Here is a 26,649-nt window from a genome sequence, read left to right as displayed (position 1 = left end):
ATATATATATATATATATATATATATATATATATATATATATATATATATATATATATATATATATATATATATACAGTAATGTGCAAAAGTTTTAGGCAGGTGTGAAAAAATGCTGTAAAGTAAGAATGCTTTCAAAAATAGACATGTTAATAGTTTATATTTATCAATTAACAAAATGCAAAGTGAGTGAACAGAAGAAAAATCTACATCAAATCAATATTTGGTGTGACCACCCTTTGCCTTCAAAACAGCATCAATTCTTTTAGGTACACTTGCACACAGTTTTTGAAGGAACCCGGCAGGTAGGTTGGCCCAAACATCTTGGAGAACTAACCACAGTTCTTCTGTGGATTTAGGCAGCCTCAGTTGCTTCTCTCTCTTCATGTAATCCCAGACAGACTCGATGATGTTGAGATCAGGGCTCTGTGGGGGTCATACCATCACTTCCAGGACTCCTTGTTCTTCTTTACGCTGAAGATAGTTCTTAATGACTTTCGCTGTATGTTTGGGGTCGTTGTCATGCTGCAGAATAAATTTGGGGCCAATCAGATGCCTTCCTGATGGTATTGCATGATGGATAAGTATCTGCCTGTACTTCTCAGCATTGAGGAGACCATTAATTCTGACCAAATCCCCAACTCCATTTGCAGAAATGCAGCCCCAAACTTGCAAGGAACCTCCACCATGCTTCACTGTTGCCTGCAGACACTCATTCGTGTACCACTCTCCAGCCCTTCGGCGAACAAACTGCCTTCTGCTACAGCCAAATATTTCAAATTTTGACTCATCAGTCCAGAGCACCTGCTGCCATTTTTCTGTACCCCAGTTCCTGTGTTTTCGTGCATAGTTGAGTCGCTTGGCCTTGTTTCCACGTCGGAGGTATGGCTTTTTGGTCGCAAGTCTTCCATGAAGGCCACCTCTGACCAGACTTCTCCGGACAGTAGATGGGTGTACCAGGGTCCCACTGTTTTCTGCCAATTCTGAGCTGATGGCACTGCTGGACATCTTCTGATTGCGAAGGGAACTAAGCATGATGTGTCTTTCATCTGCTGCTGTAAGTTTCCTTGGCCGACCACTGCATCTACGGTCCTCAACGTTGCCTGTTTCTTTGTGCTTCTTCAAAAGAGCTTGGACAGCACATCTGGAAACCCCTGTCTGCCTTGAAATTTCTGCCTGGGAGAGACCTTGCTGATGCAGTATAACTACCTTGTGTCTTGTTGCTGTGCTCAGTCTTGCCATGGTGTATGACTTTTGACAGTAAACTGTCTTCAGCAACCTCACCTTGTTAGCTGAGTTTGGCTGTTCCTCACCCAGTTTTATTCCTCCTACACAGCTGTTTCTGTTTCAGTTAATGATTGTGTTTCAACCTACATATTGAATTGATGATCATTAGCACCTGTTTGGTATAATTGTTTAATCATACACCTGACTATATGCCTACAAAATCCCTGACTTTGTGCAAGTGTACCTAGAAGAACTGATGCTGTTTTGAAGGCAAAGGGTGGTCACACCAAATATTGATTTGATGTAGATTTTTCTTCTGTTCACTCACTTTGCATTTAGTTAATTGATAAATATAATCTATTAACATGTCTATTTTTGAAAGCATTCTTACTTTACAGCATTTTTTCACACCTGCCTAAAACTTTTGCACAGTACTGTATATATATACACACACACACACACACAGGTAGTGGACTAGTTTTTTTGCTATCTGACTAACATATAAATAATCTAGGACACTGAATTAGTGACAGGTCCTCCTTACATACTAAACAGTATCACATACATGTACAATTTACTATCAATATGGTCTAACTGTGAATTATCTGTAAATGATCGACTGTGGAGCACTGTATTATTATAGTTTTTTGCACACTGAGCCGGTCAAATGGTAGATGCCTATGGATGATAGTCGGTGATATTCAGCAAATTTGCGCAAGTCACATGGTTCGGCAGTCATATTGGATTTTGCGGAATTTGTTAAAAAGCCTATGTATCGGAAACCGCTTACTGCAGAGTTCTGAAAATTGCTATACATGTTGAGGGATAGTCCATGATTAACTCCTGTTAATATGAAGCTTATTGGTTCTGTGGTTTGGCAACCACATTGATTAATGACATAAAATTACCATAAAAATATAAAATCATCAAAATTCAAACATCTTCTTCTCTGAAACCGCTTATCCGATTGAAACATCTCAGTATGGTCATCTGTTACGCTTGTTCAAGGGAAGTTGCTACTGTGAAAATCATGGCGTCCACGCTGCATGACATCATCAACATATGCAACTGGCTATAAAACTGCGTATAACTTCTTATCGGCTGCATCAAAACGCACAAAATTTGACACGAATGTTGAGGACTATGTGATGTTGTGTCGTGGTCAATATGGCGGTCTTTGGTCACATGGTGTGGCAGCCAACTTCGGATTTAATGAAAAGTTTGGACAATATTCGAAAGTCTTCTTCTCATGAACGGTAAATAGTACAGCTGTGAAAAATGTTGTACATAGTGCGCTCATGTCCACGATTGATTCTACTTAAGGAAAAATCGGTCACATGGTATGGCAGCTATGTTGGATTTTGCATGAAACGCTTAAACAACAACTCCTCATGAGCCCTTTGGCCGATTGATGTGAATCTTGGTTATACGTTATCTTTGTACTGTCCTCTAAAAAATTAGTCGGGGAAAAAGTTCCTACATCAACAAACATGACCGCCATGAGCCAATCAATAAGGGTGACATGCCAGTTTGCCCAAATTTTACCCTGAAATGACACATTCCCACCACTGGGGATAGCTGTTAACATGGTACAGTCAACAAGCTAGAGAAAAAATCTTTCTTAAAATGGCCATTTTTGCTGGTGTTTAACAAAAACAGTTTTACTAACTCATGTAACTTAATTACAGTGGAAAGGATGATATTAATTCACACGTACACACAGTATACAGTATATAAAAGACACATACTGTAAACTACTGTTGCAGCTGCATTCACGCGAAAAAATAAAAATAAAAAAATAACCTGCACTATGCTTTCTAAACCAGAAAACAATCGAAACAAACAAAAAAATACATATTACATGAGCTTTACAAGTCACATGAATACAGTTTGCTTAAAAATCGTTATATAATTATTTTTACAAACACAGAGTTTATCAAGTATGCAATATGATGTTTTTGATTCAGCCGGATATAATGTTTGTTGGGCCAGATGGTTAACTATTGAGTGCTATAATATAACTTTGGATGTGATTTATTATATTTGTTCTGTATTTGAGCCAACTCTCCAAAAGGTCTATTACCTGCAGAGCACAATAACTGCTCAATTTGTACTGTCTCTCTGGGTTCTGTTCCAGCTTCTTCTCTCCTCTGTCCTGTTTATAATTCCTCAGCACAGGATTGGAGTGGTGTTACTCATGAATCGTGCACATGTTATGTCCTAGTAGCGGTTTGGTCACAATTAAATATGGTGAATTGTGTATTTGCCAGGCATCCCTGATAGCTAATCGTTACACTATTATCACTTTCTATTGCTTTAATAATTAAATGATAGTGGCATTAAAATATACAAAAACCAATACATGCTGTAGACTTTACTTTATATTGCAAAATGAAGAATAGGGCACCACACGCTCACACACACACACGCACACAAACTCAAACAAAGAGTGATCTAGAATTTAGAACAATGTTAGCTCCTTATATGCATTATTTTCAAAGTCTATATGACGGCATAATATTTAGAATTTTGTGTGCATCCAAATACAATTTAAATAGCCTACTATCCAATAATTCCAATATGTCGGCCAAAATTGACACAGTTAGCCAGTTGTGATGATAACGCTTCATTTATAATAACTAATGCGCTTAAATTTCACGATAACTGCTTGGAAGCTGTAAAGTTGCTCGCAACTCTAGTTTTATTATAGTTTTTCATTTCTTTAAGTATATGTGGCAAGTTAGAAAATAACCACTTTTCTGTTTAATGGTTCATTTAAATACGGCGTTTAGGGGGCACCCGAGTGGCGCATCCAGTAAAGGTGCTCTGCGTGGAGGGTAGGATGCGCTCTGGAGGTTCGAATCATTGACGACCGTGACCGGGGTTTCCCAGGGGGCAGCACACAATTGGCCAAGCCCCTGTGGCTGATAGGGTACCTGCGGGTCTGCAGTGGAGCCATTCAAATCTGTGTTGTCCTCCGGCACTATAGGTCTGGTGACTTCACTGTGGATCCGCAGTGTGAAAAATGCCAGTTTGGCAGGAACATGTTTTGGAGGACGCGTGTTTCAGCCTCCGTTTCCCGAGTCACCGAGGGGTTGCAGCGGTGAATTGAGATTAATAATAACACAACTGCCGATTCCAAATTGGGGAGAAAAACGGGGGTAAAAAACATTGCCAATGACTACATTTAAAATAAATAAATAAATAAATAAATAAATAAATAAATAAATAAAGAAATAAAGAAAGGCGTTTCAGCTGTGCAGATGTTTGACATGAGGTGCTTGAATAAAACTTTTGAGTTGTATCCGATACTCTGTCTTTCATTTTAATACTGATAATGTTTAAAATGTACCGTGATAATTACAGTTGGCAGTTGTAGGTATGAGTACAACCGCGGCAGTTCTAGTGTTGAAGTAGTCCATAAATGTGCATTTTTGTGTGTGTGTGTGTTGGTGGGGGGGGATTTTTTTACAGCCTTTCTGCTGGAGATTACGTGACATTAAGTCAAAAGAACTGGATCTTGACTGCTGAAATCTTGTGAGCCACAAAGATGATTCCTGCTCAGGTTTACATGGCTTTTTACAGCTATTTTTATCGTGAGAAAGTGATTGACCCTGCCCTTAAAGTCACGCCGCCAAAAGGACATTCTTTTGCTGTTTCACAATGTATTCGCGTGACATCACCCATTCATGACATGACGATTTTCATGTGCATGTAAACTAAGCCAATAAAGCACAATGTGGGGTTATGTAATTTGCATTGCTTTAGAATTCTGAACTTAACTTATTAATGTTTTACCGTGTGTGCCGAGAATGTGCAGTGAAAGGTCTGAAATAAAAATGATTCATGTTGCTGTCTTGCTTGAAATATTAAACCTGAATGCTAAATCAATATTTGTACAATTGGATGAATTGTTTTAAAATATGCTGCTGCTCAAATCTTGCAGTGACAAGTTATATGCATTAGTTTACTGTGGATATAAAGGGGATCTCAGAATTTTCCTTTGTGTGCTAGATCATCTACTAGAAGATAGACTATGGAAATTCTTGCACAGAACACCTCTGCACTATGACTAAACCTATTTTTCCATCTGGTATCTGCCAATATTTCCCTTAATGTATTTATTTTGTATCTTAAAATGAGACTTGGGGCCACAAAGTACAGGGTCCGACTAATGGTCAGTACAGGTGCCATGACAATTAAACATGTATATACTTCAGGTTAAAAGAACTCAAGAGACGGCTCAAACATTTGTTTGCATTGCTATTATTTAATTTTGACTACGCCTCTTATGCATTGCTTAATAATATGGCAGGGCTCTACGTTTAGATTTTTAACTACTGGCCCCTTGGACCACTGAGGTACTGTTTTTACTGGTCTGGATATATTTCTCTTTTCATGATGGTTTTTCATTTCCACATATTTATAATGTGTACGGTAACCAAAGAGAGCCCACAAAGTGGCTAAGCAAAGCCTTTCAATATACGTTATTGCATTATTTCTGCCAGTTAACATGCACACATAGCAGAAAATGAAAATACTGTATGCAAGATTTGAAAATGTATGTGTACAAATGATGCTCGTTATTTCATAAGCAAAACTGCAACCATACGGTCACAGCAACGCTAAAAGGTTAACTGATATATACAAATTCTAATAATAAACACTATTAAAACAATAATCATAACAACAATAATAATAGCAATCCTTCTCAGAGCGTTGTCGCTTGTGAAACCTCTCCCAAGTGAGCACCAATCTTACTGCTGATACCAACGAGTCCTGGAAAGATTGTGAATGGCATTTCTGACCTGAACACATAGTAACCAGAATCAAAAAGATATGATGAAACTAAATGTTGAATTCAACAAAAAAGCTGTTGTTTTATCTGCAAGTCTGGGAAACTGTGGGTAAACAAGGCCGAACATGACATTTTTTCACTGTCATAATGAAGCCAGATTAGAACATAAGAACATAAGAAAGTTTACAAATGAGAGGAGGCCATTCAACCCATCTTGCTCGTTTGGTTGTTAGTAGCTTATTGATCACAGAATCTCATCAAGCAGCTTCTTGAAGGATCCCAGGGTGTCAGCTTCAACAACATTATTGGGGAGTTGGTTCCAGACCCTCACAATTCTCTGTGTACAAAAGTCCCTCCTATTTTCTGTTCTGAATGTCCCTTTATCTAATCTCCATTTGTGACCCCTAATCCTTGTTTTTTTTTTCAGGTCAAAAAAGTCCCCTGGGTCGACATTGTCTATACCTTTTAGGATTTTGAATGTTTGAATCAGATCACCGCGTAGTCGTCTTTGTTCAAGACTGAATAGATTCAATTCTTTTAGCCTGTCTGCATACGACATGCCTTTTAAACCCGGGATAATTCTGGTTGCTCTTCTTTGCACTCTTTCTAGAGCAGCAATATCCTTTTTGTAACGAGGTGACCAGAACTGAACACAATATTCTAGGTGAGGTCTTTCTCACCTCGAAAGATTAAGTCTTTCTTCCACTCCACTGCACTCTAAATTTTTGTCTTCAAATTTTTGTCTAAATTTTTTTTCATAACTTCATATCATTACTGATTTCAGCACTTTCCTTTTGGCATATTGGTGCAGTTGGTTGCTTAACTGTAAAAAACCTGAATTGTAAAAATGTGCCAGGGTCGAGGAAACGAGTCTTACCAACAGCACTTCTCTACGTAGTCTCAGATTCTGACTGTGCAACAAATATGACTTGAGGCTGGAACGTTCGGATTAGTTCAATTACGCCATTATCGGAGGGGGGAAGAGGGGTAGTAATGTTTTTAAAAAGGGTTTGTAAATAAGTTTTTTCAGCTTTTTGGTACACTAGCCCATTTTCCTGGGTTCATGAAAAAGAAGCCATCTGCACTACACAGAATGTGAATCTGGGTGAGCAGAGTACAGTAGCTTGTAATTCCAGTTTGTAACTTTGTTTAAAAACCATAGCCTTCAATATAAATTGATATATTTTGGCTGTCGTAGTGTCGATTTTGCCCTTCGTTTCACTGGAGCAGACAGGGTCATGTGACATATACCAGTGTGTTACTGGATAGGATTGCTTGAGTTTGTCAGGGCTGATACACAGGGCAATCCTCGCGTGATTTGGTCGCAAGCAATATAGTTGCTACTACTAGCAAATTGCCTAGACAGTTGTCGCTAGAGCTGCTGACCCGCTTTCAAAATCAATTATTATTATTATTATTATTATTATTTAAAAAAAAAAAAAAAAAAAACACGCAGAATTATTTTCTTTCTCCCTTGATACTAGTAAAATTCCAGACTTTTTCAAGACTTTCATAATGGAGACATGGTTTTTCAAGCATTTTCAAGCCCTGGAAATCAGTTTGGCATTTTTTCATACTTTTTCCAGACTTCCAGACTAGTGTACAAACCCTGTGAACTGTTGGCACCATGACGGCTGAAATCTCATGTGAACTTTTCGTTGAACACGTTCAGAACACGAAGACTCCAAAGTCGTGGGTTCAAAATTTGAACTGTGTTCTTCTGTAATTTCTGACTCGTTCGCGTCGTTTGTATTGCTGCTGCTGCTTAGAGATTTTGGTGGAACTTTCTTTGCCTTTGAAACAAAAGACTGTCTGCTGTCTGTTCGACGACATTTTATTAATCTTCTGATAGGTTTGCGTGGACCTCTGGGTAAGTTGGTGCGCAAGCACATAGCCTCGGAGCCGCTGAAAACAAACAGCTGTCAGACAGTTTCCCTTTGTAATTGACATGCTTTTAATTAATTGTAACTACCGTACAGTGTATAAGTCATTTTTCCAAAATGACAAGGAGTTGTGTGGTTGTGGGCAGTGGCGACGCGTGGGGGGGGGCACACCTGGTCACGTGCCCCCCCCAGATTTCTGCCAGGCAGTGGTTTAGCCACTGCGTTAGGATCGTTCACACTGAAACCTGTATAAGAAATAAAGAAATTGCAATATTGTTATATTTTTCGCTTCCCATTATAGTCTACCTGTGTGTTAACACAGGACGCGGGGCGGACGCGGCACGGCCGGCGCTGATTTTTCTTTTCGCTCACGGAGCGAACTTTTTATTTACCGCGTTGCTATCAACCAATGAGAATACATAAGCAAGCTGTACTTGCTCAACCCCAAACACAGATGCATGAAACATATAGGCTATGATTACTGTATAGGCTGTGTATCCTAGCTACTACTACACACATAGATGGGGTAGAGAACATTTACTATGTAATAGTAACCTATGTATTTACGTAGAATGCACTCGCCTCTCGACATATCTTACTGCCAGCTGACCTCTCCAGCGGCCAGCCTACCAATAGAATTATCATTTTTCACGGATTGAGCAGCCAGCTTCATCAAGGCACGGTAACCAAGTCCATCCAGGTCTTGGAGATGGAGTAGTAAATGTACAACCTATTATTAATTGAATAACTAAAGAAATAAATTAGAATGAAAACAGTTCTGGACGCTGCTAAGAGAGAAACGTCAAAACTGTTTCAATTCCTGAGTTCGGTTACCTTTCGTTTTCATTCTGATTATTTGTTTAGGCTACAGCGTGTCCATCAGCTCAACAAAGCCCGATAGGCTAGCGAATGTCAGTGCAGTGCGATACCATAAAAACGAGTAGCTGGATTTGCTGTCAATCAACCAAAGTTTTTTGTTGGATCAGTTGTTCGTACATTTTTTACAATGTAGTTAATGCAACTGTGTGCACAAGTCCCCCCTCCCCCGAACCTCCAGAAGATTAGGTACCACAGACAGTCCTGCGTCAGTCAAACGGTAATAAATTAGTCAGGATTTGTGAGATTAAATAAAATGGTTTGCTTTGAACACCAACTGTTAGTTAACAAAAATGAACAACCATACGTACAAATAAAATTATATCTAGTTATTTTTATTTATTATCATAATGTGAAATTGAAATCTGATGCGCATGTTAAAAGTTCAAGTCCTTTGCTTTGTATTTCCTTTTTTGTTTTTAATCGGAAGTGTTCTAAACTGAATCTTTTTTTTTTTTTTTTTTTTTTTCCCACAACAGTGTATTTGGTTATTGGATCTTCTCTTAAAAAAAAAAAGATTGTTCTTTATTTTTCGAAAATAAAATGTCAGTGCACGAATAAGAAATCAGGTTGCCAATTGCACCACTGTGACTCTGATGCCAGAGTTTATTATTTAAAAATACGTAAGTGCGCAGTTTATTTCAAACTTTCAAAACTTAATAACATAACCAAAGCGTGTCAAGACCCTTCACAGTTATATTTGTTCTCGTGTGAGACGTTCACTTTTTCAGTCAGCGAAAATATGTGCTAAAAACTGAGTGAATTTGAGCCCTGTTAAAATGGCAAAAAAACAGCTACGTTTGGAGTTTTTCTACAACAAAAAAGCTAAACCACCAACGCCAGAGACATCAACAGAAACCAAACCTGACTTCTGTATGTTATTAACAGCACGAGATTGTGACGATTCTTCTATTTCAAACGCTCAGGTTAGTGCAGGTGCAGCTGTCTGTCGATAAGAGACCCTTGCCTGTAAAGTATTGTTTACAGATTGTGACAATCGGGTGTAAAACTGTTTGTGATGAAAGATCTGGTAATGTTAGAAAGCTAGCTTAATGTTTACATAAAAATGGTTAAAATCGGGCATCCGGGTTTGAGCACAGTTTTTTTTTGGGGGGGGGGGGGGGTGGGGGGGTGGGCTGTGCCCCACCAGTTTTTCAAGCCATGAGTCGCCACTGGTTGTGGGACGCCACTACCACGACTGTATGAAAGACAAGCGGCTGTCATTTTTTTAATTGCCAAAGCAGCGTTTAAAAACTTTAAGCCTAGACAGACGAGAAAAGTGTCTGACTTCTGTAAATTGACAGCTGCCAAGATGCAGCTCAAGAACCATCTGCAGCGAACATGTTCGTGGTAAACATAGTTGTAATTACAGTATAAGTTACAGTAATACCAATGCAACTCGTGTAAAACGTACGACAGCATGCGCTCCAAAAAGCCAGGAAAGCTCTCAATGCACAACATGCTGTATCAGAAATAATATGTAAATAAAAAACAAGAAACAATTTTATTTGTGCTGTCCTGTAATGCCGGGACAAAAACATGCTGAAAGTAAAACAAACTTTTCTGATTGTACAGTAGTCTGTGAAGCTCACCTGTTTACATAATGCATTTTCCTGTCTTTTTTTTTTTATGTGTCTAGAGATTCCGCATACAGTAACATAACGATCTGTATGGACAGATGCGCCTGCAACGTAGGCACTAAAAAAAACATTTTTACCATGGGTCCAAAAGTATTTTAATAATAATAAAAATAATAATAAAAAATACAGCACAAAGTGGTCGCCTGTAGGGGACTAAAAAAATATTTAGGTCGCCAAAAGAAAAAAATGGTCGCCATGGCGACTAAAACTGTCGCTACTTCAAGCACTGATAAAACACCTGAACTTGTTACCTATACACTGTGGCTAATCCAGATCGTAGTAAAACCTGAAACAGGTGAAACTGCTATGCAATCGTATTTCCATCCCTGCACATGGTCTCAAGATTGTGCTTCTTTGCGCATTTGCCATAACTGATAAATGCCTATAGTTCAAACTATAGGAAGCTAAATCAATAGACAAATGTTTTAGTTAAATGCACCTTTACAAGACTAAAGTAATCACCTAAGATGTTTGTCAGCCCAACCCTTCCCACAACTACACCTTGCTGCTCAAAGGCAACTGGTGAGTTTACAGATTTTAATTGGCTTGTATGTCCACCACAAACCATTTTAAAAGCTATCAACTGCATTTGATAACCTGGGAATAATAAAGGTGGCAATTACAGAATTGAGGTCTCCACCATTATGAATCCCAGGCATTCCTGAAAACATGGCGAGCAGACAAGCCAATCAAAATAGAGAATTCAGCACCTGCAGTAGTAGGGGGTCGGGGTCCAACAGCGACACCTAGTGGGGGATAGAGGAACATTGCAGCATCTGAAAACCCACCCACTACCAGTACTAACAATCCCTGCTCTTGGTTCAGTAACATGCGTATTAAATTGTGTCACTGGTTCTTTTCCAAGGATAATTAAAGTTGGCTCAATTTCAGTACTTCATATATATATACAGTCACCTCCAAAATTATTGGCACCCTTGATAAAGATGAGCAAAAAAGGCTGTATAAAATAAATAACACCAGTACTGAGCTATAGTGTAATTTTCCAACATGTGGAATATATTTGACTTTATTAATGATTCAATGGAATCAACCAAAATTACACATTTCTCAAATTATAAATTTATTTCCAAAAAAAAAAAAATGAAGTGTCACAATTATTGGCACCCTTGTTTTCAGTACTTTGTGCACCCTCCCCTTGAAAGGATAACGGCACTGAGTCTTTTTCTATAATGTTTAATGAGATTGGAAAACACACTGGGAGGGATCTTAGACCATTCCACTATACAGAATCTTTCCAGATCCTTGATATCCTTCAGTCTGCGCTTATGGACTGCACTCTTCAAATGAAACCACAGGTTTTCAATGGGGTTCAAGTCTGGAGACTGAGATGGCCATTGCAAAATGTTGATTTTGTGGTCAATTAACCATTTCTTTGTGGATTTTGATGTGTGCTTGGGGTCATTGTCTTGCTGGAAGATCCACTTGTGGCCAAGTTTCAGCCTCCTGGCAAAGGCAACCAGGTTTTTGGCTAAAATGTCCTGGTACTGGGTAGAGTTCATGATGCCGTTGACCTTAACAAGGGCCCCAGGACCAGTGGAAGCAAAACAGCCCCATACTTCAAAGATCCACCACCATATTTTACAGTAGGTATGAGGTTCTTTTCTGCACACGCATCATTCTTTCGACGCTGAACCCACCGCTGGTGTGCGTGGCCAAAGAGCTCTATTTCCGTCTCATCTGACCATAGCACCCAGTGCCAATCGAAGTGCCAATGCTGTTTAGCAAACTCCAGGCGCTTACGTTTGTTGGTTGCTCTCAATAAAGGCTTTTTTTCTGGCAACCCTTCCAAATAGCCTATTGGCATGGAGGTGGCGTCTAATTGTAGATTTGGAGACTTGGTGACCCCAAGATGCAACCAAGTTCTGTAATTCTCCAACTGTGGCCCTTGGATTTCCCTTTGCCTCCCGAACCATCTGCCTCACTGTGCGTGGGGGCAAGATACACTTGCGTCCTCTACCAGGCAAGTTTACCACTGTTCCAGTGGTTTTGAACTTAATTATTGCCCAAATAGTGGTAAGTGGTATATTTAGTTTTTTAGCTATTGTTTTGTACCCATTGCCTGATTTATGAAGGTCAACAACCATTTGTCTATTTTCATTTGTGAGTTCTTTGCCTTTCCCCATAGTGATGGATGACAAATGTATTTCATATGTGTGTTACCTAATTTTTATACCCCAGTGAAACAGGAAGCCCTGAGATGAATTTAAAGAAGTAGAATGTTAATGCAGATTTAATTTTGTTTGATTTTATTTATAAGAACCTATAGGGGTGCCAATAATTCTGACACCTATTTTTGAGAAAAAATGTTACTTGTTAATATCTTAAAAATATCTGAGCAATTGTATTAGAATAAAAGAATATGGTTTTCCCATATATTTGAGCATAAAATATAGCTCATTACCTGTGTTGTTTATTTTATACAGCCTTTTGCTCATCTTTATCAAGGGTGCAAATAATTTGAGGTGATTGTCTATATATGTTTTTTATATATATATATATATATATATATATATATATATATATATATATATATATATATATATATATACATATATATATATATATATATATATATATACATACATATACACAGTATATGGGATGGGACAAATACAGCGATTCTGAATAATTTTCCTTTAAGGTCTCACTGAACCGACACATTTCAATTGAAAGCCGGTTAAACTTTTAAATCACACAATTAAGTTGTGCTGTGTGTATAATCTCCAAAGTGCTTTCAATCAAAAAAATACATCGTCACCTTTTAATTTGTAGACAGGTGGGTTTCGCGTGGCCGATGCAGATCCACATTATAAACACATAAGCATAACAATAGTGTGTAACGTCTTCAGGTAGGGTTTTAAAAAAAATTCCTCGTTACAATTCTTCAATCTATTGATGATGATGTTTAAAAGTTTTAAATTGAAATAAGGCAAAACATACATGATGATAATTGGCCAGTTAAAAGCCGACAATTCCCTTTGAATGGAAAGCACTCTGCAGAACCTAATGACATCATTTAAGAGCCGGTTCCGTTTCTGTTTGTTTTTTAAAGTTCTAATCATTCTTTTAGAAGTTCTTAATTCATATCAGAAAGTCGCTGTGTGATTAAATATTCTGTGCTTTGCTTCTAATCTCCACTCGTTCCTAGTACACGCCATCACTGTTTGCAAGCAACGTCAATGAATTCACCTGTCAAAATCAGTGTAAAACTAGCCACTAAAGTCTCAAATCATAACTTGCCTACCGTCAAACAGGCAGATATATCAGACTGATATGACAGAAGGGTGACTGATAGCAAAAAAAGAATGACAGAATAACTTAATACCACTCCATTTACTAAAATGAAAATAATGTATTATGGATGAGGGAAAAACTCAAAAAAATTCTAATACAATACAAGATAATACAAAGAAATATAGAGCAACAAAAACAGAGAGAGAGTACATGCCTTTCCCCAGCTCTAGACTGTACTGGCTGTACTATACAGTATTATAAAGCAGCGTCAACCTAGAAATCTGTCTCTGTGAACTTCATCTTTTACTCCATTATGAACCTACACAAAGGGGAAACGCATAAATATAATATGTTTTTGTGTAAAAGAGAAAAGATTTTAAAAAATACATTATCTGAAATCAAATGAACTGAAGCACAATCTTGTAAATGCGTCATTGTATTACCGACTTAATAACAGTGCAAATGAAATGAAAGTGAAACATAACATTTCTGTTTTGCAAAACAAATAATACAAATAATATTACATTTACTATTTAAGAACACAGTATATACACAGTTCCAGCAATGTCTAAATTAGATTGGAGAATTTTACCGCAATTGAAGTCAAAGTAGATACTATAGTCCAGATCACGGCTTCTATCAAAGTGAAAAACAACGTCCACAAACTTGAACTTGAAGCTTATCTATAAACTTCAGGTACATTCAAACAGTGTTCCAATTCCAAAAGAACATAGTGACACACACGTTGAAAAAGGCATGCAAATAGATAAATCTAGCTAGAAAAAATAAATCAAAAGAATAACTTTTATTTTATTTTATTATTTTTTTAGGGCAGCAGTGTGGAGTAGTGGTTAGGGCTCTGGACTCTTGACCGGAGGGTCGTGGGTTCAATCCCAGGTGGGGGACACTGCTGCTGTATTCTTGAGCAAGGTACTTTACCTAGATTGCTCCAGTAAAAACCCAACTGTATAAATGTGTAATTGTATATAAAAATAATGTGTAAAAAAAAAAAAATGTAATTGTATGTAAAAATAATGTGGTATCTTGTAACAATTGTAAGTCGCCCTGGATAAGGAATGTCTGATAAGAAATAAATAATAATAATAATAATAATTATTATTATTTGTATTATTTGTGTAGGGCTATCAGACAACGTCCATTAGGTAAACTGTTCCCCCACTACTCAGACTCGGACTCGGTACTCGAAGTCAAGGACTCGTGACTCGGTCTCGAATGACAGTGACTCGGTCTCGAATGACAGTGACTGTCTCAGACACTGATGACTCGCACTCGACACTTGGAACGCAGAGTCAGACTCGAGGTTTGAAGACTTGACTACAAGTCTGATTTTTTATATTATATATATATATATATATATATATTTTTTTTTTTTTTTTTTTTTAGCTCAAAGAGTATATATATATATATATATATATATATATATATATTAGGGCTGTACCGATTAACAGATTAATCGGACCGATTAATCAACTAAAGAGTTGATCGCAGATTAATTTTTTTACAATTTAAGCGTGTATTAAAAGTGCATTCTGAGTAGAGAGAGAAATGTGTGCTGCTATTTAGGGAAGTGCTGATTTGATGCATGCTCTCTCTCTCTCTGGAAGTGGTAGGACACTGTGGTTTTAAGCTCATATAAAAAGGGGTTAAAGTTGTGTAGAAATCATAACCAACATAATAAACTGTTGATTTAGTTGTAAACCTTGGAGTGTTTTTTGTTTCTGTGTTTGTGAATTGCTAATAATGTTGCTGTTTAGGGGTTACCCCAGAATGGTTAAACAGTATACCTAACTGTGCTGCTCTGGCCCTTGGTGTTTGTGAGTTATCATGTCCCTAAATCTGTTTTATTAGGGTAATAGGACAGAAAGGTAACATTTGTTACATTTAATAAAATAAAAATAATAAAAAAACAATTTTAAAAAGACCAAATTACGATTGGGCTTATTTTTTTTTTTAGATTCTATTGATTTTTTTAAATATTATTATGCAAGACAGCCGCTATAAGATCGTTACCTTTATTAAATATGTGCACAGATTAATCATGTTTAATAACTTGGATTGACAGTAGAAAGAACTGTTATCGACTGAACTTTTTACCCACCTGAAAGCTCTCCAGTTTAGAGCTGCAGTTCACAAGGATCACTCTGGCTAACAGCAGTAAAACAGGGTTTGAGACCAGGCTGTAAATTGACTCTCCATCAAGGACCAGACTGCTCAAGATGGCGGCTGTTGCTGCTTGAGGCTGAGGGGAAAAGAAAAAGAAAAAAGGTGAAATACTGAGGGACATGTATTTGTGAAGACTCTTTACACTGTAACATAGTACATGTACAGTTTACTGTCAATGTGGCCTAAACAAAATTTGTGAATTATTCAGTCGTAAAATAACAAGGGAGCACTGTGCTCTATAAATAGCAGGGGCATGGAGGGGGGGAAATGAAAATACAGTAGAAGCTGGTGCCTTTCTAATCGTTTTTTTAGAATTGCAGGAAATAATTGTACCAGAAAGTATGTGCACATGAAGCATTGAGACAGATTCTCCAGTGACTGATGCTGATAAAAATGCTCGGAGAACACACACGGAAAAACACACATATGGAAAAACCTGTGATTTCTGTTATTGTTTCCGTTGCACTGTATATAATTATTATTACTGTATATAATTATTAACAGTTTCATATTATTGCATGTAACAAATATCACAATAACAGATGCTAATATAATTCAATCACTGGGGGTTTGCAGAAATCAATTCTTGTTGGAAAATGCAGTCATTTACAGTGGCAGCAGTGTTTTAACAAGTTAGGAAAGCTGATATTATGATCAACACGCAACTTGGTGAAAACAATTCAATGATGTCTGAATGAATGACACACATGAAGGGGTTTTAGGGCACACCTGTGCAGAAGCAAGGCAGAGTACTGCAGTGTAGTCTATCTACCATGGGCAGCATCACCAATGCCAGACAGCGACATACCTCTGCAAATTGCTGGAAGAGAGTGGCAGGGAGGAAGTCCTGTGGCTGGATTTGAACAGGAGGCCCAGTCCAGTTACTCTGAGCAAACAGCTGCAAACAGGCCACACCGAGCAGAGACAACACCATCTCCCTGCAAGGAAAGAGGAAGAAAATCCATTAACCATTTTTAACCCTGGATACAGGAGCAGTGGGTGCTACAACTAACTTCGTCTGACCATGGCCATAAAGGACCATGACTGGACACCCCTTGCCCACAGTGTTACTGAATAGGTTGAGTTTTACAACAAAATCCATTAGTTTCTGTTCCTGCCGGCCACGTTTTGTTTCAAATTTCTTTTTAATCAGTTTTGCTCATTTATTTGTGTTTCTTGTCATAGGCAGCACACCGTAGCTCCATACCACACAGACACTCCTCAGGTATTGTTGTACTCCCGGTACGGTATATAGGGTGTGTACCTCAAAATGAATGTCTGGCAGCAAAACGTGCATACAACTTGTCAGGCACAACACGAACTGTGTTGGCTGTGAGAATACCTGCTGACTGTTTAATCGCTGTGGTTGGGCTAAGCGAGTAGAGTTCTCACCTTTTTTTAATCCTTGGTTCATATCCCACTCAAACACTAATAAATAAATAATATATTTTTTATTGTATTTTTTTTCTTGCTGTTTGCAATCAGTAATAAATATTAGTCATTCACAGAATAATGGACAGACGAACCAACCAAAATATTGAACGTGCTTGCGGCTAGACTCCCTTTGGATGAAACTGCAGATTTGTGATATTTACATGAGCTTTTCACAGGCAGGCGTATTAAACAAACATAACTGCAGGGATGGAAATAAGATTCCCTGGTTTTGGGGCTCCCGAGTGGCACAACCGGTTAAAAGCACTCCACGTGGAGTGCAGGATGCGCCTATAGCCTGGAGATCACCGGTTCGAGACCAGGCTATTCCACTGTCGACCGGGGGCGGGAGTTCCCAGGAGGCGGAGCACAATTGGCTGAGCGACGCCCGGGTGGGAGGGCTTAGGTCGGCCAGGATGTCCTCACCGCACACCAGCGACCCCTGTAGACTGTCCGGGCGCCTGTGCACCTGCCTGTAAGTTGCCCAGAGCTGTGTGGTCCTCCGACGCTGTAGCTCTGTGGTGACTGTATGGCGGCCCTGCAGAGTGAAAAGAAGCGGACAGCTGACGGCACATGTTTCGAAGGACGCGGGTGTCCATCTTCGTCCCTCCCGAGTCAGCGCGGGGTGGCAGCGGTGGGCCGGGTTGAAATAAACAATAATTGGGCTTACCAAATTGTAAATGTAAAAAAAAAAAAAAGATTCCCTGTTTTTGCTATAAGTTTATTAAGACACACCTGAACTAATACACTGGGGATAATCAAGCATATATTAAAACCTGGAATTGATTAAACTGCAAAGCAGTAGGATTCTTATTTTCTGGCATCCCTGGACTGTTCAGCACTGATTTATGATTAAGGATATGTTAAATAAAATCTTAACACGATCATGATTATGTTGAAAAAGATACATAGACTCCAAACTTTACAGAAATTCCAAACCTTCCGGAACCAAATAATTATACATTTATAATTAACAAAAGACAAAGGTTACAGGCTAGGCTTAAGATTTCTATTTCACTTCAAATGTGGTAAGAGACTTGATTAGCTGTACAAAGAAATAGCTAATGCTGACATGAGAATGTTCCTGTCAGCTCCCAAAAAATCACAGAAGATCTTCAGGTCTCGACCAAATGCTTCAGCGCACATTGTGTGCTCGCCTTTCTCCACTCAAACTCGCACTCCCTTAAACTAAATTTGTAATATTTTTCCGCTTACTTAAAAAAAAAAAAAAAAAAAAAAAGGTGTCACTGTCGGGCCCATCTGATCCAGTAAAAGCACTCACGTAGAGTGCAGGATGCGCCCTACAGTCTGGACGTCGCCAGTTCGAGTCCAGGATATTCCATTGCCACCGAGGATGGGAGCTCCCAGGGGGCGGCGCACAATTGGCTGAGCGCCGCCCGGGGGGAGGGAGGGTTAGGTCGGCCAGGGTGTCCTCGGCTCACCGCGCACCAGCGACCCCTGTAATCTGGCTGGGCGCCTGCTGGCTTGCCTGTAAACTGCTTGAAAATGCACAGTATTAATCTGCAGCCTTCTCCTCCTGCTTTCTCACACAGCTGATTGAAAATGCACAGCATTAATCTGCAGCCTTCTCCTCCTGCTTTCTCACACAGCTGATTGAAAATGCACTGCATTAATCTGCAGCCTTCTCCTCCTGCTTTCTCACAAAGCTGATTAAAATGCACTGCATTAATCTGCAGTCTTCTCCTCCTGCTTTCTCACACAGCTGATTGAAAATGCACTGCATTAATATGCAGCCTTCTCACACAGCTGATTTAAAATGCACTGCATTAATCCTCAGTCTTCTCCTCCAGCTTTCTCACACAGCTGATTGAAAATGCACTGCATTAATCCGCCACATTCTCCTCCTGCTTTCTCACACAGATGGCCGGATTGAATAGAGCACCTTGGCTCAACTATGTGCCGTGCGCTTTGATGTACAGACCTGGCCCCATGTGTCTTCACAGAATTACTGTTACATGAAAAAGATCACAATGCAGCAATTTCACAGGGTCACACAACAACTGTCTTAAAACATGCCATCCTTCAACACAGCAGTATTGCCAAAGTGACCAGTATTACAGGTCACCATGTATTCATATGCCTTACTGGCTCCAGTGACAGACTGAAACTTATTTTTTTATTTTCCCTTTTAAGATATAAAGATGACTTTACTGTGTTGTACTGTACCTCTCAGCCTTGTCATCCTCCGTTGAGGCATTCAGATACGCTAGAATCTGTTTCTCAAGATAGCTGTCAATTTTCTCCTCAGCTACACTCCCCGCTGTCAAGATGTCCAGGATGACTGGATTCAATAAAATGTCTTTGAATCTCCCATCCAGCAGAGACTGCAGCAAAGGACCGCTTTCTGCAAAAATGCAGGACAAAGAAACATGTGATTTATTTATTACAAGATATGGCACGACTTGATTTAGACCATAGCTTTGTATCTGAAAGCCAGGGCTTTCACCTTCTAATACACAGAGGTCAAGATAAATCTTAATAGAGGGTGCAGACAGGAGCATCAAGCAGTTTTGCTAGAAGTTTTCAAATCCATGTACCCTAACTGTGGCTCATGTTAGCTGCCACAGTTTTATTTTTTGTTATATTCAATCTGGTCTAAGCCCTGGCCTGGCTAAGTCATCCACCGTCTCATTATCCACCACCTAGGTACTCTCACCATTAAATACAGTGCAACAATACACTATAACAGTGGTTTTCAACCTTTTCCACCTGACGACCCACCGTTAAATGTAAAAATTGCGACCCACCTTTAATTGAGAGACAGTAGTAAAACAATATTTCTAAATATATTAAGAAAGAAAGGAGAGACTCCAAGGTGTCAAATAAGAAATATCTTCTAGTTTAATGCAGTGGTCATTCCATGCCAAGACAACTCACCCAGATACATTTTCCACTCTAAGGCATCTAGTTACAGAAGCACAATAAACACATTTAGACTGTGAGGTGCAATTATGATCTGTCATACAATATTTGCCTGCAAAGCATATTGGGAAAATCCCAGTGGTGTTCGTACAAGGGTTTTATTTTATTTTGTTGCGAGAGTTTTTTTCAGGGCAGTCTTATTTCATAAATACAATTTTATTCTTATTTGTTTATTTTGAGGTACTGTACACATAGTTAATTTGGCTATTTCTTGTTATGACCTGAATTTTTACATTGAATCTAAAACTAAACCGCTACAAGGACCATCAATATTTGGTGTTTCATTTAATTGTAGAACTGTATATTATCTATAAATCCTGGTATAAAAATGTATGCCACATTAAACCAATTAAATTATGCATTGTTCCTTAAATTTCATTTAAAATATTTCAGCATTTAACATTGGACTCACTTTTAGATTACCTTATAGCCTAGATTATTATCTTAATATACAGTACATATCTAACAAAGACCCGGTGTGGAGAATATTACCCTTGGCACTTGTTATGCCAAATGTAATGTTATAACAAACGTCGCAAGCAGTTTATGTTCCATGTATGTAAATTCAACGTTATCTACAACTAATTTATACAGAAACTCCATTCCCACTCTCTAAATCCACCGTCCTTATCCATAATTGTTGTGCGGTACTGTGTGTTCTATAGTACAGATCCGATTGCTATTCTTTCAGTGATACTTCTGAACAATTTGTCCTTAGCATATTACTTTATAGTACTTAATTAGCATTTGTATAATATTCTGAAATCTTTGATTTCGACACATTTCAGTATTACTAGCATCGAACAGCATGTGCTGCCTTTCGTCTAATGTTCCAGTGACAGCATCGTTAGCTACCCGTCAAAGCAAGTGAAGGAAAATGATTCTGTTTCACCATTAACACAACATGTAAACTGTGTTGCATGGTACAGCGCAGTGGCTAGAATAGATGAACTGGAACTGACATGACAAGACAGTAGCAATACCACAACATAAGCGTTACATGTTAGCTTATACATATATGCAAGTTAATTTCACCCGTCTTTGTTTCGTCATTATTATTATGTATTTATTTATTTAAAAAAAAACAACAACATAGCACCTTCCAGCCACATTCATCCGTATTTGATAGTTTCTAAAATGCGCTGTTACCAACCTGCAGCAGTAAATACATTCTGTTTGCATTCCGTAGTTTCACTCGCTGTGAGAAATCCTCTCAGTACAGCTAGCTCCACATCCCGCACCATTTCTCTTCAGCTCTTGAATCTGTTATTCGGTGACTGAGAGAGACGTTTTAATCTAAGAGCTACTACTTTTCTAATTATTATTGTTATGGTTAATTCGAGGTTTCCTGTCGCTCTCTACTACAGTTTGTATGTGAGGTGTTTATTTTCAGCCCATGTGCTACAAATAGCATCAGTAAGCAGCCATGACAGTCCTGTGTGGCATTCTGGGAAGTGTACAGGAGCGCGTCCTATCGTGGCGTGCGCGCAGTAACGGCTTCCGTGTATTTGTTTGCAGTCTCTTATACAAAATTGCAAAATAAATACATACATACAATAAATACAATAAAATAATAGAAGACCAGAAAAATGTCTAATGCAAAGTTACATTGTACGCATATAAGCACCACTATATTTATTGGTAGTTTCTAAAATAAATGAAAATCGGTCCGGTAATAATATGAGAGAATCTATTATAAAAAGGCAATGGTTCTCAGACTGATATCATTTCTGGTCGAAGTCGAGGGCTCTGACCAAGTGCGACAGGTCGGAATTATGTTTCCATCAAACTTTTTTATTTACTAAAAGTAATGCTTATAAAAAAATAAAATTATAATTGACAACTGATGGAAACAGGCGAAATTCGGTTCATGCGAACGAAAAAAAAAAACGTTCGATAGGGGTGCATAAAAAATGTATCCTGTACGATAAACGATGCGCACAAATACATAAGAAATGATGTACCGGCCACAGTGTGGAATAGTGGTTAGGACCCTGGACTCTTGACCGGAGGGGCGTGGGTTCATTCCTAGGTAGGGGACACTGCTGCTGTACCTTTGAACAAGGTACTTTACCTAGATTGCTCCAGTAAAAACCCAATTGTATAAATGAGTAATTGTATGTACAATAATGTGTGAAAAAAAATAATAATAATGGTATGTAAAAAATAATGTGATATCTTATAACAATTATAAGTCGCCCTGGATAAGGGCATCTGCTAAGAAATAAATAATAATAATAGGAACTACTTTCAGAACGGTGGTATTTACGTAGTCAACTCAGAACATATCTCTACCGGGAGAAGAAGCACTTAATTAAAATGTAATGACACATATGTCAATCAAATCTACAGCTATGGACCAAAGTTTTGCATCACCTAGAATTTTAGGATTGAGACATAATTAAAAATAAAGAAACTACGTGAACATAGTAGATATTTTATTTAACACCATTTAATCAAAGAAACTATACAATTATATTGCAAGTCTACCGCAAGTATATCATGTTAGATTTCGAAATATTACATTATTCCATTTTTTTTAAAATCTAGTTTTACGTTAAATATATGGAAACCTATCAAGCGGTATTTCATTAAATATTTTAACGTAACATTATTCAGCAGGTTTCCTTTGACTTTATGAAGAAAAACTGGTTAATTCTGTGGGGTGCTGCAAAGCCTTTTCCATATCTGTAGTTGCCACCCATATAAAAAAGAATGATTCTTGAATCACATGTTTTTTTGTAATATCAAAAAAAAAACTTGCTTGGGGAGCACCAGACACAGTAGTAACAGTAATTCAACTTAAATAACACTTTTATATGCAGGAGTCGGCACAGTCATGTTACATGACTGACACCTTACAAAATACTAACCTCACTAATGTACATGAGCATATCATGTCTGTTAGTATGACGTACATTTGATTATAATATTCACTGGACATGATCAAGGGCTACTTAGAGGAAGAAACCTTGGGAATTGATCATAGAAGATATGTGCTTATAACTTAGAGAACAGTAAGGAGATTCCCCTTGGCTCGCAAAGAGCCACCTTCACAGAGGTGAGACCAAACTTTTCGGTCTCCAAGGTTGGGAAGCAGACAAGAGGTGAGAAAACGGTAAGATGACAGTTAAAGCCCCTTTCACACTGGCAGTCCTACCCAGGTCCAGACCCAGGTCCTGGCTAACCAGGTCGCAATCCCATGTAGTGTGAAACCACGTACTTAGGTCATACCGGGTCCCAGCAACCCACCTCAGGATGTGGGTCTACACGGTTTGACCCGGGTTGAGCGAGGCAAAATGCTTGACGGCCGTTCATGAACTGACACAATAACAAACAGCCACGCCTGCATGAAGGTTTCACTTCCGTTTCACATTTCTGTTTATTCTGTTTAGACATATTTCTGTTGCTTGAGACACACCATGAGCCAGATTGCACCAGGGATGTAGAAACATTTGCTCTAATCAACATTTGGGCCGATGGTTCAATCCAGAGACGCTTGGATGAAAGCGTCAGTAACCAGCTGCTTCCGGGGCATTGATACGCATATTCTTTACTTGTATTGCGTCTGTCATCCAGGTCAACCCTGCTTTACCAAAAGCAGTGTGAAATCACACACAAATGTTTACAATAAAATAAACAAACTTCATAATGCTGTGCTAGCATTACCAACGCACCGTCCATTTTAAACCCCACAATTTCCTGTTAATTTTCCAAACAACTGAATAGGGCTGCACTTAGATTTTCTGCATTACAGCGTCCAGATATTTCTGTTAGGTTAAAAAACGATGGTAAATAATAAGTTGGTTACTGCTTCTCTGCGCACAAAGGGTAGATCTACTGCTGATTTGAGGGTTTAGCTGCAAAGGCAGTCTCCAAATTTCTCATTGTTACTGTCAACAGTTTATGCACTACAGTGCTGTCTTTGGAAGGCAGGGGAATTATGGGGACGTTCTAAAAAGAGGACGTAGTGATGTGATCTGTTCCTTTGTGAATGGTTATATTAAATTACCAGAAGGAGAACCTGTGTTGTGAAACGTGAGTGTTTTGTTTGTTTTTGTTTATCGTTAATAATAATGTTTGTAATTATTTGGATGGCTAACATGATCCAGAGCTGTCGCTAAAGGCCAGCACTAAACCGGGATCAACAACATTGCACTTTTAAGAACATAAGAACGTTTACAAAGAACGCTGCTTGATGAGATCCCAGAATCTCATCAAGCAGCTTCTTGAAGGATACCTGGGTGTCAGCTTCAACAACATTACTGTGGTGTTGGTTCCAGACCCTCACAATTCTCTGTGTAAAAAAGTGCCTCCTGTTTTCTGTTCTGAATGCCCCTTTATCTAATCTCCATTTGTGACCCCTGGTCCTTGTTTCTTTTTTCAGGTCAAAAAAGTCCCCTGGGTCGACATTGTCTATACCTTTTAGGATTTTGAATGTTCGAATCAGATCGCCGCGTAGTCTTCTTTGTTCAAGACTGAATAGATTCAATTATTTTAGCCTGTCTGCATACGACATGCCTTTTGAACCCGGGATAATTCTGGTCGCTCTTCTTTGCACTCTTTCTAGAGCAGCAATATCCTTTTTGTAACGAGGTGACCAGAACTGAACACAATATTCTAGATGAGGTCTTACTAATGCATTGTAAAGTTTTAACATTACTTCCCTTGATTTAAATTCAACAGTTTTCACAATATATCTGAGCATCTTGTTGGCATTTTTTATAGCTTCCCCACATTGTCTAGAATGAAGACATTTCTGAGTCAACATAAACTCCTAGGTCTTTTTCATAGATTCCTTCTTCAATTTCAGTATCTCCCATATGATATTTATAATGCACATTTATATAGCCTGTGTGCAGCACCTTACACTTTTCTCTATTAAATGTCATTTGCCATGTGTCTGCCCAGTTCTGAATGCTGTCTAGATCATTTTGAATGACCTTTGCTGCTGCAACAGTGTTTGCCACTCCTCCTATTTTTGTGTCGTCTGCAAATTTAACAAGTTTGCTTACTATACCAGAATCTAAATCATTAATGTAGATTAGGAATAGCAGAGGACCTAATACTGATCCCTGTGGTACTCCACTGGTTACCTCACTCCATTTTGAGGTTTCTTCTCTAATCAGTACTTTCTGTTTTCTACATGTTAACCACTCCCTAATATATATATATATATATATATATATATATATATATATATATATATATATATATATATGTATATATGTATATATATATATATATATATATATATATATATATATATATATATATATATATATGTGTATATATACACATAATCCATGTGCATGCATTTCCTTGAATCCCTACTGCGTTCAGTTTGAGAATTAATCTTTTATGCAGGACTTTGTTTGCACTAAAGAACTGTAGAGCACGTACTGTGGACTGGTGTTTGTGTTTGTGTATGTGTTACGTGTGGGTGAATTGAAACGGGACTGTTATTATTTCGGGGCAAACCCGCGGATTGCTGATAAGCAATACACACCACTTTATTGCTTCACTACCATTGTTATTATTTACTGTTGTTTTGCCATCAGGCCAGTGGATTTAAAAAAACATTAAACAACATTGCACCTGGATTATAATTGTCTGTCTGTTTATTAATCACTGCTGCATTACCTTCACCTGCAGACAGTTAACCACTTTGCCACAAGGCTATATTAGTATATACGTATATATGCTACTATCATGTATTATGCACTTTCCACTGTATTTAATGTATTATGCTTTTTTTTTTACTGTCTATCATGTATTATGCATTTCTCTGTATTGTAAAGTATTATGGATTTTCTTGTTACTGCATCTTGTAAAGCGCTTTGTGATGGTGGTCCACCATGAAAGGCGCTATATAAAATAAAGATTGATTGATTGATTGATTGATTGATATGAAAATTAACATTTGTCCAATTTCAGTTTTTGAAAATTCTACAGTCCTTTTCTATTTTTTTCAATTTTTTTTGTTTTTTACTTATATATCTGAAGCTTAACAAAATGTTTATCGCATACGTTTTCTTGATCCGAACAAAATAAAAAAACAAAGTTTGATGCATTTCTATCCATTATTGGCTGCTCCTGATTGGCTGGGTTATACAATGTTCATTGGTCCTAAAGGAACCAATGAACATTGTATAGGCTCGACTGACTCATTTGAATAAAGGGGCGGGGCTGAAGGTATAAAAGAAGAGCAGTGGACTCAGAGCCGGCCACTAAACCATCATCTTCCTCATAAACGCGAAGAAGCCTCCGTTTCTTCCTTTCCTGCTAAATGCTACACTAAGTTGTTCCTTACTGGCCCATTTTCAGTCCACAACCATTTCTTTAAGCTTGTGACATCGTTAATACCACTGTTTGTTTGCAAGAATTCAGTTTAATGGAAACCTGTTTTTGTA

The 26,649-nt window shown here is 38.2% G+C and overlaps 1 protein-coding gene across 1 annotated transcript in view; it reads right to left on the bottom strand.

The window, feature by feature from the left end:
• The window catches only part of ttc27 (tetratricopeptide repeat domain 27), a 130,204-nt gene extending 108,469 nt beyond the window's left edge, over positions 1–21,735 (bottom strand). Inside the window, exons 1-4 of the mRNA XM_034003595.3 lie at positions 21,390–21,735; positions 19,481–19,658; positions 16,671–16,800; positions 15,798–15,938 (exon numbers count right to left, since the gene is read on the bottom strand). Coding sequence (XP_033859486.3) covers positions 15,798–15,938; positions 16,671–16,800; positions 19,481–19,658; positions 21,390–21,480 — 540 coding nt within the window. The 5' untranslated portion in view covers positions 21,481–21,735. The remainder of the gene's footprint in view (positions 1–15,797; positions 15,939–16,670; positions 16,801–19,480; positions 19,659–21,389) is intronic.
• Between the last annotated feature and the right edge of the window lie 4,914 nt (positions 21,736–26,649).

Source organism: Acipenser ruthenus, chromosome 5 (assembly GCF_902713425.1).
Source record: "Acipenser ruthenus chromosome 5, fAciRut3.2 maternal haplotype, whole genome shotgun sequence".
In the NCBI taxonomy this organism is placed as follows: Eukaryota; Metazoa; Chordata; class Actinopteri; order Acipenseriformes; family Acipenseridae; genus Acipenser; species Acipenser ruthenus.
This window is presented reverse-complemented; position numbering and strand designations above follow the sequence as displayed.